Here is a 16,209-nt window from a genome sequence, read left to right as displayed (position 1 = left end):
AGGAAAGCACCGTGAATGTTTGTTTTATGTGTCAAAGGTAAAACAGAAATGATAAACACAGATCCAGTGAAATGAACTAATCTGTAACAGGGATGACAGAAATCTGGTTGGACCTATAAAACCACATAACATCTGAATAGAAAAGAGATCATTGGAACAACATTTATGACAGCAGAGCACAGCAAGTTAGCAAATGGCAGAATAACAATGTGGGGGAAGTATAAGAAATGTACTGTACTAAAATAGATGTGTTTTTCCACATCAGTGCTCCAGTTCCTGAGTTCTCAGAGGAACAGCTTTCCTCTGGACTCAGTGCTAATCTCACTGGTTGAGTAAAACCTCGTTGGGCAAAGCCAAACAATTAATTCAGAGCTTTTACTGAAAGCTCCACTCAGTAACAGCTTTCAGCTTTTTATATTTACTAATATAATTAATATGGGTTACCTAAAGTAGCACTATTTTCTACCTTGATGACTGGTGTCTTTAGAGAAGGTTAAAAAGACATTTAACTCCATTATATTGGGATGGGCGCTAGGATTGTCACTTCTTATTTGAAATTTGAACTATCATTAGAACATGGACAAAAACAGGTATTCAACCTGTAATTCTCTGTTCCAACATACTGTAACTACTTTACTACTACTACTACTACTACTGTACCGTAACATTTTGAATGCAACAATTGTCTTGTAGTACAACCTCATATTATACTAGTAACACAACCTCATACTATACTAGTAGTACAACCTCATACTATACTAGTAGTACAACCTCATACTATACTAGTAGTACAACCTCATACAATACTAGTAGTACAACCTCATACAATACTAGTAGTACAACCTCATACTATACTAGTAGTACAACCTCATACAATACTAGTAGTTCAACCTCATACTATACTAGTGGTTCAACCTCATACTATACTAGTAGTACAACCTCATACTATACTAGTAGTTCAACCTCATACTATACTATTAGTACAACCTCATACTATACTAGTAGTACAACCTCATACTATACTAGTAGTACAACCTCATATTATACTAGTAATACAACCTCATACTATCCTATTAGTACAACCTCATACTATACTAGTAGTACAACCTCATACTATACTAGTAGTACAACCTCATACTAATAGTACAAGCTCATACTACACTAGTAATACAGCCTCATACTATACTAGAAATATAACCTCATGCTATACTAGTAGTATAACCTCATACTATACTAGTAGTACACACTCATACTATACTAGTAGTACAACCTCGTACTATACTAATAATACAACCTCATACTATACTAGTAGTACAACCTCATACTATACTAGTAATATAACCTCATACTATACTAGTAATACAACCTCATACTATATTAGAAGAACCTCATACTATACTAGTAATATAACCTTATACTATACTACTAATACAACCTCATAATATACTAGTAATACAACCTCATACTATATTATTAGTACAACCTCATACTATACTAGTAGTACAACCTCATACTATACTAGTAGTATAACCTCATACTATACTAGTAGTACAACCTCATACTATACTAGGAGTACAACCTCATACTATACTAGAAGAACGTCATACTATACTAGTAATATAACCTCATACTATACTACTAATACAACCTCATAATATACTAGTAATACAACCTCATACTATACTATTAGTACAACCTCATACTCCCTTCTTAGCTGTCCATCGTGTCCGATGATGACGATTGCTCCAGGGGGTTGGGGGATGGGGGAGGGGGTTCAGCGTCGTTGGCGCTGGTGCCACTTCATGTGGCTGTGGAGGCCGATGCGTGAGCCACACACTCGCCCGCAGATGGGGCAAGGGAGCCCAGATGTTGTTGTAATACCGGCTGCCCGCTGGTGTCGTTGGGCACGCCTTTCGGTCCTCCTCTGTTGGGTGGTGTGGTGTATTTGTTCGGTTGCTCTGGCACAGGTGACCTGCCAGGCTGACCTATCAAGTGCCAGATGTTCCAGATGGGTGGGGTTTATGTTGCAGCGCTTGAGGAGGTCTTTAGTGTAGTCCTTGTAGCGCCTCTTTTGTCCGCCAGCAGCCCGTTTTGCGTTGCTGAATTGCCCATAGAGGGCTTGGCGGGGCAAGCGGTGGTCAGGCATGCGGATAGTATGCCCTATCCAGCGGAGATGTTTTTTTGCTAATGCTGCTTCCATGCAGATGGAGTTGGTCATGGAAAGGATCTCTGTGTGAGGCACCCGATCTTCCCAAGAGAGGCCGAGGATTTTTTGGAGGCATCGAATGTGGAAGGCCTCCAAGTTTTTGATATGCCGTCTGTATGGGGTCCATGTTTCTGCCCCATAGAGCAGAGTGGAGGCACATACCGCGTTGTAAACAGCCACCTTGGTACTGATCTTCAGGTTTTTGTTTTGGAATACCCTTCTACGGAGTCGCCCAAAGGCTGATGAGGCTTTGTTGATGCAACTGTTTATTTCAGTGTCAAGGGAGCAGTCTGAGGAGATTGTGGAGCCAAGATAGGTGAACTGGTGAACTACTGTGAGTGGAACACCACCTATTTGAAAGTTAGGGAGTGAAGGAGGTTGGGTAGTGAGTTGTGCCATGACTTCGGTTTTTTGAATATTGACCTGGAGACCAAAGGACTGGTATAGGCTGGAGATTGTGTTAAGGGCATGCTGCATGGACTCTGGGCTATGTGCAAAGACAGCGCAGTCATCTGCGTATTGGAGCTCATGGATTTGGCATGTCTTTGTCTTTGTGTAGGCCTGGAGCCGTCGGATGTTGAATAGACTTCCATCAAGGCGGTGCTCCAGGTGAACTCCATCTCTGTGTCCCAGGGTATGGTGGAAGAGGTGGGTAGTGGCTGAGAGGAGGAGATTGAACAGGACCGGTGCCAAGACACAGCCCTGTTTCACCCCAGTGTTGACCTTGAAGGGCTCTGACTGGAGTCCTCCTGTGAGAACTCTGGCTTGCATCCCATCATGCAGTTGCTGCAGGATGGAAAGAAACTTGGGTGGTACCCCAAGTTTTGAGAGCTGTTTCCAGAGCAACTCACGGTTTATGGTGTCAAAGGCTTTGCTGAGGTCGATGAAGGCTATGTACAGGTCCTTGCGTTGTTCTCTGCTCTTCTCCAGCAGCTGCCGTAAAACAAAGATCATGTCAGTAGTGGATCTGGTCTTCCGAAAACCACATTGCGTTTCTGGGAGAGCACTTTCCGAAATGTACTCCACCAGCCTATTGAGCATGATCTTTGCCAGCACTTTCCCTGCGGTGGAGAGGAGAGAGATTCCGCGGCTGTTCCCACAGATGGCTCTGTCGCCCTTCTGTTTGTAGATGACCACAATGTTAGCGTCCTTCCAATCCTGAGGGACTATCTCAGACTTCCAGATGTTTATGATCAGGAGATGTAGGCGGTGTGTGAGGAGGAGCCCCCCATGTTTGAGGATCTCTGCTGGGATGCCATCAGGTCCTGCACTTTTGTTGTTCTTTAGGCTTTCAATGGCTTTATGAGTTTCAGAGAACTGTGGTTGAGTGTCAAAAGGGAGGATTGGTGGAAGGTCTGGGAGTTTATTGAGGATATGGAGATCAACGGGGTTTCTGTGGTTGAGGAGGGTCTCAAAATGATCCGCCCAGCGGCCAAGAATATCATGGCGGTCCTTGAGAAGAGTGTTCCCGTTTGCTGATCGGACAGGGGCGATGGTCTGCTTCCTGGGGCCATATATGGCTTTGATGGCATCATAGAAGCCCTGGGTGTTGTTGCAGTCTGCAAACTTTTGGATTTCTTGTGCCCTCTGCATCCACCATGCGTCTTCCATGGTCCGGAGAGCATGCTGGGTTGTAGCTCTTGCTTTGGCAAAAGTGGCTTTCAGAGTGGAGGATCCAGGGTTTGCCAGGAGAGCTACGTGGGCTTCATGCTTTGCTTTGAGAAGTGATTTTATTTCTGTGGAGTTGTTGTCAAACCAGTCCTGATGACGTTTCCTTGACAGGCCAAGTGCTTCCGAGGCTGCAGCGTGGATGGCTGTGCGCAGAGCTGACCAATCAGTGGGTTCCTCTGGAACTTGGTTGAGGTTTCTTGCAAGGAGTTGTCGGAGGTTACCTATAGTGTCGGGGTTGTTGAGTGCTGTGCAGTTTAGTTTTCTGATTGGGGCGGTCTTTGGGCGACGTGGTTGAATACCCATACGGAGTTTGGATCTGACCATAAGGTGGTCAGTCCAGCATTCAGCCCCGCGCATGACGCGGGTGATGAGAACGTCCTGTCTGTCCTTTTGGCGGACGATGATGTAATCCAGGAGGTGCCAGTGTTTTGAGCGGGGGTGTTGCCAGGTGGTTTTAAGCCTGTTCTTCATCTGGAAGGTGGTGTTTGTAATGACCAGGCGATGTTCCGCGCAGAGGGAGAGGAGCCGTAGCCCGTTGCTATTCATTTTCCCCACTCCATGCTGGCCTAGGATCTTACTCCAGACGTGATGCTCTGTGCCCACTCTGGCATTAAAGTCTCCCATAAGTATGAGCTTATCTGTAGCTGGGGTTTTCTGGATGATGGAGTCAAGACTTCTGTAAAAGTCCTCTTTGACAATGTGTTCTGCATCCAAGGTCGGTGCGTAGGCACTGATGAGGGTGGCAGAGCGTCCCTTTGTAAGGGGAATTCGCCACGTCATCAGTCGTTCATTGATGCCGATAGGGGAGTCAGGGATCCGTTGCAGCAGTTGGGTCTTCACTGCAAAACCCACACCATGGAGGCGATGTGTGCCTTCGGGGACCCCTTTCCAGAAGAAAGTGTAACCTGCACCGACTTCTGTCAGGGAGTCCTCTCCATGTAGCCTGGTCTCGCTAAGTGCTGCAATGTCAATTTTGTACTTAGCAAGCTCGAGAGCCACAAGTGCTGTTCCGCGGTGGGGTCTGTCAGGTGTTACAGCCATATCCAAGAGCGTGCGAACGTTCCACGAAGCGACGTGCAAGTTAATTTTCTTTGTTTTTCGACCGCAGTAAAGGGATGCTCCGACGGTTGCGGTTTACCGTCCGGAGTAGGAGGAGCAGACAATTTTCAGACCACCTTTTCTAGGTCCTTCCCCATTCGGGGTGAGCAGTGTGGGGCTGCTCAGACGCAATGGAAGCTGCCGAGGGGACACGCTGCTCCATCCCGTATCTCGGCGACCATCACTCCATTGCCGCCTGCGTGCATGGTTTGGCTAGGCACTCCCAGCCACATCCTTGGCCTGTGCCTGCCGCCATTCCATATCGCCACAGGGCTTTAGGGGGGTTGGAGCAAGGGGCTTGCGCAGGGAGAGGATTAGGGTGAGGGTGTGGGTGCGCAGTCCTCACTCCCACCATCTTGACTCCACCAGACAGACTTCCAGTGGCATGAGAAACTCGTGACGACCTTCATCTGGATGGAGCTGCAGGGGACTGCCGATTGTCCGGTCTACTGGACTCCGCCTGTGCCGGTCCCCAACTGCAGATTTGTGATCAGGGTTTACTCCCCTAGCCATCGTACCTCCCAAGGTTTACCCACGTGGCAATGGGGCAGTGGTTGGTGGAACACCTCTGGGGACCACTGCAGCTCCGAGATCTCCTACTAATTCAGCCAGGGGTCGCAAAACCCCAGTTACCGTGGGCTGCCATGAGGAGGCATAGTAGGAGTCTTGGTGAGGGAGAGGCTATGTACTGACCGCAGAAAGACTTACACATTGCTTTCTGGACCCCAGAAACGGGGTTGGCCAGCGGCAGAAACTTAAAGGAGGGTGATTGCAGGCATCCCTACATGCAATGGCTCGCTTAGTAGACTGCACTAGACGCATCACAACACCCTGCTGACAGTACAGTCAACAAACCCACAACCTCATACTATACTAGTAGTACAACCTCATACTATACTAGTAGTACAACCTCATACTATACTAGTAGTACAACCTCATACTATACTAGTAGTACAACCTCATACTATACTAGTAGTACAACCTCATACTAATAGTACAACCTCATACTATACTAGTAATACAACCTCATACTATACTAGTAGTAAAACCACATACTATACTAGTAATACAGCCTCATACTATACTAGTAATATAACCTCATACTATATTAATAATACAACCTCATACTATACTAGTAGTACAACCTCATACTATACTAGTAGTACAACCTCCTACTATACTAGCAGTACAACCTCATACTATACTAGTAATATAACCTCATACTATACTAGTAGTACAACCTCATACTATACTAATAGTACAACCTCATACTATACTAATAGTACCAGCTCATACTATACTAGTAGTACAACCTCCTACTATACTAGTAGTACAACCTCATACTATACTAGTAGTTCAACCTCATACTATACTAGTAGTACAACCTCATACTAATAGTACAACCTCATACTATACTAGTAGTACAACCTCATACTATACTAGTAGTTCAACCTCATACTATACTAGTAGTACAACCTCATACTATACTAGTAGTACAACCTCCTACTATACTAGCAGTACAACCTCATACTATACTAGTAGTACAACCTCATACTATACTAGTAGTACAACCTCATACTATAGTAGTAGTACAACCTCATACTATACTAGGAGTACAACCTCATACTATACTAGTAGTACAACCTCATACTATACTAGGAGTACAACCTCATACTATACTAGTAGTACAACCTCATACTACACTAGCAGTACAACCTCATACTATACTAGTAATATAACCTCATACTATACTAGTAGTACAACCTCATACTATACTAATAGTACCAGCTCATACTATACTAGTAGTACAACCTCCTACTATACTAGTAGTACAATCTCATACTATACTAGTAGTTCAACCTCATACTATACTAGTAGTACAACCTCATACTATACTAGTAGTACAACCTCATACTAATAGTACAACCTCATACTATACTAGTAGTACAACCTCATACTATACTAGTAGTTCAACCTCATACTATACTAGTAGTACAACCTCATACTATACTAGTAGTACAACCTCATACTAATAGTACAACCTCATACTATACTAGTAATACAACCTCATACTATACTAATAATACAACCTCATACTATACTAGTAGTACAACCTCATACTATACTAGTAGTACAACCTCATACTAATAGTACAACCTCATACTATACTAGTAATACAACCTCATACTATACTAGTAAAACCACATACTATACTAGTAATACAGCCTCATACTATACTAGTAATATAACCTCATACTATACTAGTAGTATAACCTCATACTAAACTAGTAGTACACACTCATACTATACTAGTAGTACAACCTCATACTATACTAGCAGTACAACCTCATACTATACTAGTAGTACAACCTCATACTAATAGTACAAGCTCATACTACACTAGTAATACAGTCTCATACTATACTAGTAGTATAACCTCATACTATACTAGTAGTACAACCTCATACTATAGTAGTAGTACAACCTCATACTATACTATTAGTACAACCTCATACTATACTAGTAATACAACCTCATACTATACTAGTAATAAAACCTCATACTATTCTAGCAATACAACCTCATACTATACTAGTAGTACAACTTCATACAATACTAGGACAACCTCATGTAGTATGTAGTATGTAGTATGCGAACAAAAGCTAAATCTACAGTATGCCAAAAGTACCTGGATGTCGTACTGATTTGGAAAAAATCTCCAGTCCCCATCGGACCAGTCTACCTACAGTATCCCACAATGCAAAGCGCTGGACCGCTACAGGCTACGGTTACAACAACAACAGTAGCCAGAAACTTCTCGTTTTTTACAATTTTCATAGCTATTTCATCAATAAATTCACTTCTGAAAGTTTTTGAGGAGAGAAATCAACTGCGTAGATGTAGAATATTGACAGTTTTCGAATATTAGACGGTGAATCGAAAAAAAAAATGTCAGAAGTTTTCAGAATTTAGAAGCTCCACAAACTGCCATGACAGCTAGCTAGCGCCTGCCGGGGTCGCTGTACCTCTCTCTCGGGCGGTCACGCTCACAGATCGCTATGAGCTGGCTGGAGCTCTCTAGAGACCGGTCTGTAGACGAGAGTCTTTGATTTCAGATAGTTTGTTTAAATATCACAACACACATGTCCATTATAAATGAACAGGAACCTGTGGTTATCTGTCTTTTTGGAGTTGAAAGCTCCAGGCCCTTCACACTGTCTACAGTTTACTGTTGGTGTCACCGTCAACAGTATAACTGGACAAAATGTGGACGAAGTGTGTTTGCTGATTTTTAATTTAATGGTAATGTTACCTCGTCACTCAGGCAGAGGAGGGGCCACGAACATCAGTAAATGGAAAAACATTCATTCTACAATGTAGTTTAGGATTAAGGCTGCATGGGTTGCCTTTGTTATTTCTCATCTCATCTTCAACCTCTTATCTGGGGTCGGGTAACGGGGGCAACAGCTCTAGCAGAGGACCCCAAACTTTCCTTTCCCGGGCCACATTAACCAGCTCTGACTGGGGGATCCCGAGGCGTTCCCAGGCCAGTGTGGAGATATAATCTCTCCACCTAGTCCTGGGTCTTCCCCGTGGCCTCCTCCCAGCTGGTCGTGCCTTGAACACCTCCCTAGAGAGACGCCCAGGGGGCATCCTTACCACCTCAGCTGGCTCTTTTCAACGCAAAGGAGCAGCGGCTCTACTCCGAGTCCCTCACGGATGACTGAGTTTGAAATTATACAGGAACAGGAAATATTGCATTATTTGCATTGTGAGAAAATCATTATATTACTATACAGTATATAATTATATAGAAATGGTTCTCAGCAGGAAACCGATGGATTGCCTACTCCGGGTAAGGAATGAGTCCTTACCCCAAGTGAAGGAGTTCAAGTACTTCGGGGTTTTGTTCGCGAGTGAGGGGACTATGGAACGTGAGATTGGCCAGAGAATCGGAGCAGCGGGGGGGCGGTATTGCATTCGCTTTACCGCACCGTTGTGACGAAAAGAGAGCTGAGCCGGAAGGCAAAGCTCTCGATCTACCGGTCAATCTTCGTTCCTACTCTCACCTGTGGTCATGAGGGCTGGGTCAGGACCCAAAGAACTAGATCGCAGGTACAAGCGGCTGAAATGGGTTTTCTCAGGATGGTGGCTGGTGTCTCCCTTAGAGATAGAGTGAAAAGCTCAGTCATCCGTGAGGGACTCAGGGTCCCTACAGGAGCAGTCACCAGTGGATAAATGGGCCGTAAAGAAAAGATCTGTGTAAAAGTCCACTCAGTCTACCTGTGCTGCTGTAGAAAGCCAGTCTGGAGGTCGTGTGGAACTTCTGGATGAGGAACTGAGACAGAGAAATCCTGTCGTCAGTGCTCAGAGACTCGTCGCCGCTTTTCCAATACAGCATCAGGTCTTCGTCTGTGTACGCGTCTGAAGGACAGAGAGCATGGATGTCAGTATAGAATTGTTAGACAAATGTATCCCATGCATTTACAAAACTTTTTTTGATGTCTACATTAGAATTTTACAACTAAAACTAATCTAAAAATACTCGCCTACTAAGAAAATGATAAAAAAAATGGCGCATCCAACAATGTGACTCATGTAGATTGTGGGAGGAGGAAGAGGAGTCAGACATTCATTATTTTGGATTAAAGTTGAAAAGTGGATCTCAGTTTACAAATCAAATTTCTATAGTTGTCCTTAATTCATAATGTTTGGTGATTTAAGGGATGATGAAGAAGGAAAAGACCTGAACAACATCATCATTATGATGATGGGGAAAGCATTTATATTTAAAGCTACAAAAAGATTAAACACTGAACGTTTCAAAATGATTTTGAAGAATCAGTGGGTTCTTGTGAAAGATGTTAACAGGAATAAAGAACAGAATATCATTTTTGAACATGGGTGGGATACTTTGAGTCAGGGTGAAAATTGGAGTTAAACAAAAATTAATTAATAAATAATGTTGATAAAGGTCAACTAAAGGGATGTAAATATGTCCCTTTTTTGTCTGTATAATAGAATAGATAATTGTGTAAGCGAATGTGCCTAAGTGGATATGTATACTGGGGAAAAAAAGTTCGGAAATTGTGTTTGATGGATTATTTCTTTGTTGTTCCAATGCTAATTGGCATTGTCTTTTACATCGTTGGAAAGCCTGTTTATTTACCTTCACAATGATGTCCAACTTGTAAGGACCATGCATTTGTGGGATAAGCAGCACAGCTGATTATGTTGGTAGCGCCCAAGAAAAAATTGCCAAAATGCTCTGCCAATGCTAAACAGTTTATTCTCCTGTTGGTGTTGACTCTTGTTTTGAGTTGTTTGGTGGATTGGATGATTGAACTCTCTATCAGTAACAAGGAACAAACAAGACATATTGGCTATTTTACACTTTATTCATTTAATACACCGTCAGGAGCCTCAATAGCGGTGGAAGATCCATACGCAGCCACAACAGCCTGGCACCTCCTCCTCATGCTGGTCACCAACCTGGTCACACGTTGCTGTGGGATGGCGTTCCATTCCTCAAACAGGATTCGTTGCAGGTCAGCCAGCGTGGTTGTGTTGGTCACTCTAACACGTACAGCACACCCAAGCTGATCCCACAAGTGTTGAATTGGGTTGAGGTCTGGACTCTTGGCAGGCCGTTCCATTCTCTCTACTCCCACATTGTGGAGGTAGTCTGTGATAACCCTGGCTCTGTGGGGGTGAGCGTTGTCATCTTGGAGGATGAAGTTAGGTCCCAGATTGTGGAGATATGGGATCGCCACTGGCTGCAGAATCTCATCCCGATATCTCACTGCATTGAGATGGCCTTCAATGATGACAAGCCTTGTTTTGCCAGTGAGGGAGATGCCCGCCCCTGCCCCCCCCACACCATGACACCGCCCCCACCAAAAGCTCTTACTCCATCGGTGCAACAATCAGCATAGCGTTCTCCACGTCGTCTCCATACTTTGACCCTGCCATCCAACTTTCGCAGACAGAGCCTGGACTCATCACTGAACATGATATTCCCCCACATGTTCAGGTTCCATTGTCTGTGTTGTCGACACCAGCGCAAATGGGCCTGATGGTGAAGGGCAGTCATTGCAGGCTTCCTGGTAGCCTTATGAGAATACACTGTTTACCATTGGCAGAGCATTTTGGAAAATTTTTCTTGGGCGCTACCCACATAATCAGCTGTGCTGCTCATCCCACAAATGCATGATCCATACAAGTTGGACATCATTGTGAAGGTAAATAAACAGGCTTTCCAACGATGTAGAATACAATGACAATTAGCATTGTAACAACAGAGAAATAATCCACCAAACACAAGTTTCTGAACTTTTTTTCCCCAGTTTATATGAATGCGTGTGTAGATATAGATATATGTATATATGTATATGTATCTATATATGAGGTTGATTGTATGTATACATGAATATGAACTTACCTCTTGACAGTGCACTACTTACAACGGGTAGCACCTCTTTTTATGATTTTTATGTTGTTGTTTTTATATATGTTGTTGCTGCTGTCTTTATGTCTTAAAGGTCACATATTATGCTCATTTCCAGGTTCATAGATGTATTTTAATGTTGCACTAGAACATGTTTACATGCTGCAATGTTCAAAAAACCCTTTATTCTTCTCATACTGCAGCCTGAGTCTGCCTGCCTCAGAGCCTAATTCAGCCTCTGTCTGAAAACCACTGATTCACAGCCTGTCTCCTCCCACTCTGCTCTGATTGGTCAGCGTTTTCTGTCAATCAAACTTCCTCAACAACACAGCGTCACTATCTCCCCCTCCCTCCCGGAGAAGCTCTGGAGAGAGAGAGGAGTGGAGAGAGAGAGGAGTGGAGGGAGAGGCAGCTAGAATAGAGCTTATAAACCACTTTAAAGTTTATAAACCAGAAACTTCACCCAGCGCACGTTACCGGAGGAATCTGATCAGAAATCGGCGACACATGATGAACATCTGCGGTCCAGATTCCAGGTTTTCCTGACGGTTTCTCTCAGGTAAATAATACTATTTATAGCTCTGTTAGTTAACTCAGTGTTTACCTCATGCATCAACTCTGTAAACCGTAAACATACACTCTGTTTTACGTCTGTCTTTACAGATCCATCTGTGAGAAATGACCGACAGAATCATCCCAGAGGAGAGCAGATAGCTGAAAGCAGATGGGAGATACAGAGCTAACGGGTTAGCTACATGCTACCGCTATGACACGGTGTGTAAACACAGCGACCATCAGGGTGGAAAATAGAAGATGTGAAACAGTAGTCAGTTCATTATTTCTGCTAAAAGATAAATGTATGGAAGATCAGAGTAATGGTATATTATTTACAGTAGTAGCTGTCTCTGTGTTACCATGACTACAGACCACCGGAGCTTAGCTTACCATAGTTTACCAGAGCTGAAGACTTTCTCCTGTACCATGTTAACATAACTAACTAACAGGTGAGATGATTACAAATGCTGTGAATAATTAATATTGTCATCTGTCAACTCAAATAAAGTTTGACTGTGAAACAGAAATGTGTTGTGTTGCTTACAAGTCACTATTTACTCCCTGTACTCTGCTACATGCATGACATCAAATATATATAATATATAAATATCATCTGTTTAAACAGTGTAATTACATAAAGCCTTTGTGAAAGAACATGTTATATTTAGATGATGGGAGTACATGAAGCCTGTTCTGCTGGTTCTTGCAGACTTTGCTCAAGTTAGGTTGAGGAGGAGAGACAGTGACGCGCTGTGGGGCGGGGTCAGCTACTGAAGGTTCTCTCTGGTTCGACCAGGAAACCCTTACATGGCTTGCATTTCTCTAATGACGTCAGAAGAGAAGGGAAAAAAGCGATTTTTTTTTCTGCACCCATTTCCGGACAAACGGAGGAGGAGAAAAAGAGAGAGGATGGTCTTTTATGATACTATGGTGGCCTGTAGACACACTGGGGACAGATATTGATGTTTAAAAGACATGGAAAAGTGCATTTTGCATAATATGTGACCTTTAAGTATGTGTATGTATTCCTTTAACTTTAAATAAAATAAAATAGAAATAAAATAATAAATAAAGAGTATAGAATTGTACTAGTTTCAGTATCAGTAGCAGTATTTGGATGGATAAAGACCAGTATGTGAGCATTTCCTGTAACCAGTGGCATCAATGTATTAACATATACCCACATGATTACATGATGCAATTAACTTCAACTGTTGTTCTGCACCAACCTCTTACTGATTAATAAGAGTATATAGTCATAAAACAGTCATGAATGACCACACAAACATGCTGCCAAAATGCGTTGGGCCTTTAAGAATTGGTAGCACTTGATTTCCACTGTCTTCTTAGCTATAGAGAGGAGTACTTACAGCTCTCCAGCTCTAGCGTGCACGTCTGTGAGTCCAAAGGGAAACGACTGAAATCCATGTTGCAGGCAGCAGTGACCGTAACCCTGAGGAAAAGAGCAGAGTGTGAACGTCACCAGCTCTGTGCATGCTGTAACAAGGCCTGCCAAGTCTCATCTGGTTGGAATGAAAACTCCCTGTGAAAGCAGATGTTTGTGTGTGGGGGGGACGCTTCCTGTTCTCACCTCAGGCTGTACAGGACGTGACCGTCGGGGAAGACCCGCAGCATGATGTTGTCAGTGGTGGTGTCGTGGATGAAAGACCTCTTGGAGTGGACGAAGAACACGTCAGGCACCCAGATCTTCTTCACCAGGCGCCCGTCAAAGGTCATGCTCTTGTTGGTGGAGCTCGGAAAGGCCAGCCTCTCGTCCTTCCAGTAGTGCCTCAGATACAGGGTCATGGTGAAGTCCTGAGGGAGCGGGGGGAGGGGTGACACAAACAGAAACAGCTTCTGGATTAAGTGTCACTACGACGACTCTGTATGCCTGCAGCCTGCGGTTTATTGAATTCCTCTGGGATTACAGTGCTGGATTATATGGATTGCTTATGACTGAACACACACGGTCAAGAGAAGTGCTGAACATATGTTAACTACGGACAGTCCACAGCTTCCACTGGTCCTAGATCACCCTTGACCTCTCGCCTCCTTCCCCTGTTGCTATGCAGGCAGGAGTGGTCTTGTGTCTACATGGCATTACATAAGAGCACATCAGTTTGGAATAATGTGGAGGTGTGGCTAGGCGCTGGTTGGTTGGTGCATCGCTATCTTGAGGCAGCAGAAAGGGATTGCACCATTGACCAACAGAAACCTGGTCTACAGTCTGGTGCAGTATTTTCCTATTTAAAGGGTTCATTATTCAGAGAGTAAGATGAGTCTACACGCAGGTTCACAACACGCTTGTTGCACACACACCTTAAATACAGTGTCGGCTATAGAACAATGTTTTTATTTATGTAAAGTAAAACACAAAAGTCAACCTAGAATTAGGAGATGTAGACTTTTAATCCTTCCAATGAAGTAAAAAACATCTGCGGGCTACAAGAGAGGCAAAAGCATGAGTATTGCTCTCCTTGACTATGTCACTTTTGAAATAAGGAATAACACATTCTGTGTCCAACAAATGAAAATTTGAATTTATTAGCAACAAAACACAACCTTGCATAATTTAAGTCCCTGTGCACTACACTGAAGGGTTCTGCTGCCACAGTCTTCCTTGGTCTGGTAGAACCAGCAGGTTATGATGGCTAATGATGGCTAATCTTTACACATTTAGATAGAAATTGTTGTGTAGCTGTCTTTTATTGTGCTACTGTTACACTACCATATAGCATTTACAATTATTTAATAATTGCCACAAAATATTAAGTTGAATTCATAAGCAATAAAACACACTTGTGTCTAATCTAACTATAAAGCATGAATCTCTGTTTGTCCCTCTGTGTGTTATTCACATATCTCCAGAACCATTCATCTGTTCCACTTCACACTTGTGTGTTGCTGGGGACCCAAGGACGTGGGCCATGGACAAAGTGCTTGCTTTTATGGTCCTGGTAGTATCAAAGATATTGGTGGCCCTGGTACTCCATACTCTGACACTTTGTCATGTTCCTGGGCTTCTCTTTTGCCTTTCAAAAACCAGGTTTCTGTAGACGGGTGGGGACATGCTAAGGATGGCTCCACAGCGTCATCGAGCCATGGTTTCAGCCCCGCCCAAAAAATCCTGAACACAAAACTGTAGAAAAACAGTTTAACGGTCTAACTCCACAATCCAGTACTACAATGTTCACTGTCTTTTCATATTTTCAGTCGTTATTTTCCAACATTTATAATGTGTTTAGAAACAAATCTCTGAATTTTTTTTAAACGGCCTTTAAGGAAATAACTGAACCTTGAAATTTGTGTGGTGATTTTAAATATTTTAAATATGAGCCACATACAGGGAGTCAGATAATGTTGAGAGACAGACTAACACATTGTTGTTTTGGGTATTTTCATGAGATATGTCGAGAATGACAAAAATATAGAATAATACCATCCATATCCTTTAAAGTCTTGTCTTTGCTAAACCTGTTTACCTGTAAATGAACAGCAGAAGACTGTTTGCTCTGTAACTGCATCCTGCAGCTTTGTGATGTGACATAATGTCATTAAGAGCAGCCGTCGTCTGGAATCATTCATTTTTCCCCCTCCGTTCCAAAACAGTTATATACACACTGGGATCCAAATGAAATGTAATCCCTGGTCGTCCTTGCAAACGGGAGCTTACATCAGCAACATCAGGACGACAGTTTTGGATCCAATTTATGGTTCCAGAACAGAAGGTTGATTTAATTACATTACTCAGCAAAAAAAACAATTCCTACCATCGAGCTTTCATAATCTCATTCTGATTATCCAACTAAAAACAACAGCTAAGTGACGATAACTAAAAGGTCAGTGGCAGAACACGGATATCTGATAAAAGACCATTGATTCATTTACAGTTACTACAAGGAACTTTCACTTTGTGTTTATTTTTCATGGACAAAAGCGCTCGTGTTTCCATGAGCACCCCCGTTTAAGATCTGCAGCTGCCAGACTCCCTTTACTGCTGCAGGGCCTGACAGTCTGCCCCGCTTAGTCCTGGTTCTGGTTCTCCTGTGTCTCCCTTCCCTCCGGCAGGCCCAGCAATACGGCCGGGGCCTCCAGCAGTGTGGTGTCGGCTCCCAGGAAACAGGCGGTGATCGCCAAGTCCCACAGCTGCAGACGAGCTGCTGCGATGTTGCTGGCAATGCTGCTGGGCGATGCTGCTGACTATGCTGCTGGGCGATGCTGCTGGCAATGC

The 16,209-nt window shown here is 43.4% G+C and overlaps 1 protein-coding gene across 2 annotated transcripts in view; it reads right to left on the bottom strand.

Moving 5' to 3' along the window:
- The window catches only part of LOC141756031 (gamma-aminobutyric acid receptor subunit rho-2-like), a 150,357-nt gene that overhangs the window by 117,671 nt on the left and 16,477 nt on the right, over nt 1-16,209 (bottom strand). For both annotated transcript variants that reach the window (XM_074615460.1, XM_074615461.1), the window contains exons 4-6: nt 13,570-13,793; nt 13,349-13,431; nt 9,260-9,400 (exon numbers count right to left, since the gene is read on the bottom strand). In XM_074615460.1, the coding sequence (XP_074471561.1) occupies nt 9,260-9,400; nt 13,349-13,431; nt 13,570-13,793 (448 nt within the window). The remainder of the gene's footprint in view (nt 1-9,259; nt 9,401-13,348; nt 13,432-13,569; nt 13,794-16,209) is intronic.

This window comes from Sebastes fasciatus, chromosome 18 (genome assembly GCF_043250625.1).
Source record: "Sebastes fasciatus isolate fSebFas1 chromosome 18, fSebFas1.pri, whole genome shotgun sequence".
Taxonomy (NCBI): domain Eukaryota; kingdom Metazoa; phylum Chordata; class Actinopteri; order Perciformes; family Sebastidae; genus Sebastes; species Sebastes fasciatus.
Note: the sequence above shows the minus strand (reverse complement) of the source record. Positions and strands in the feature narration are given on the sequence as shown.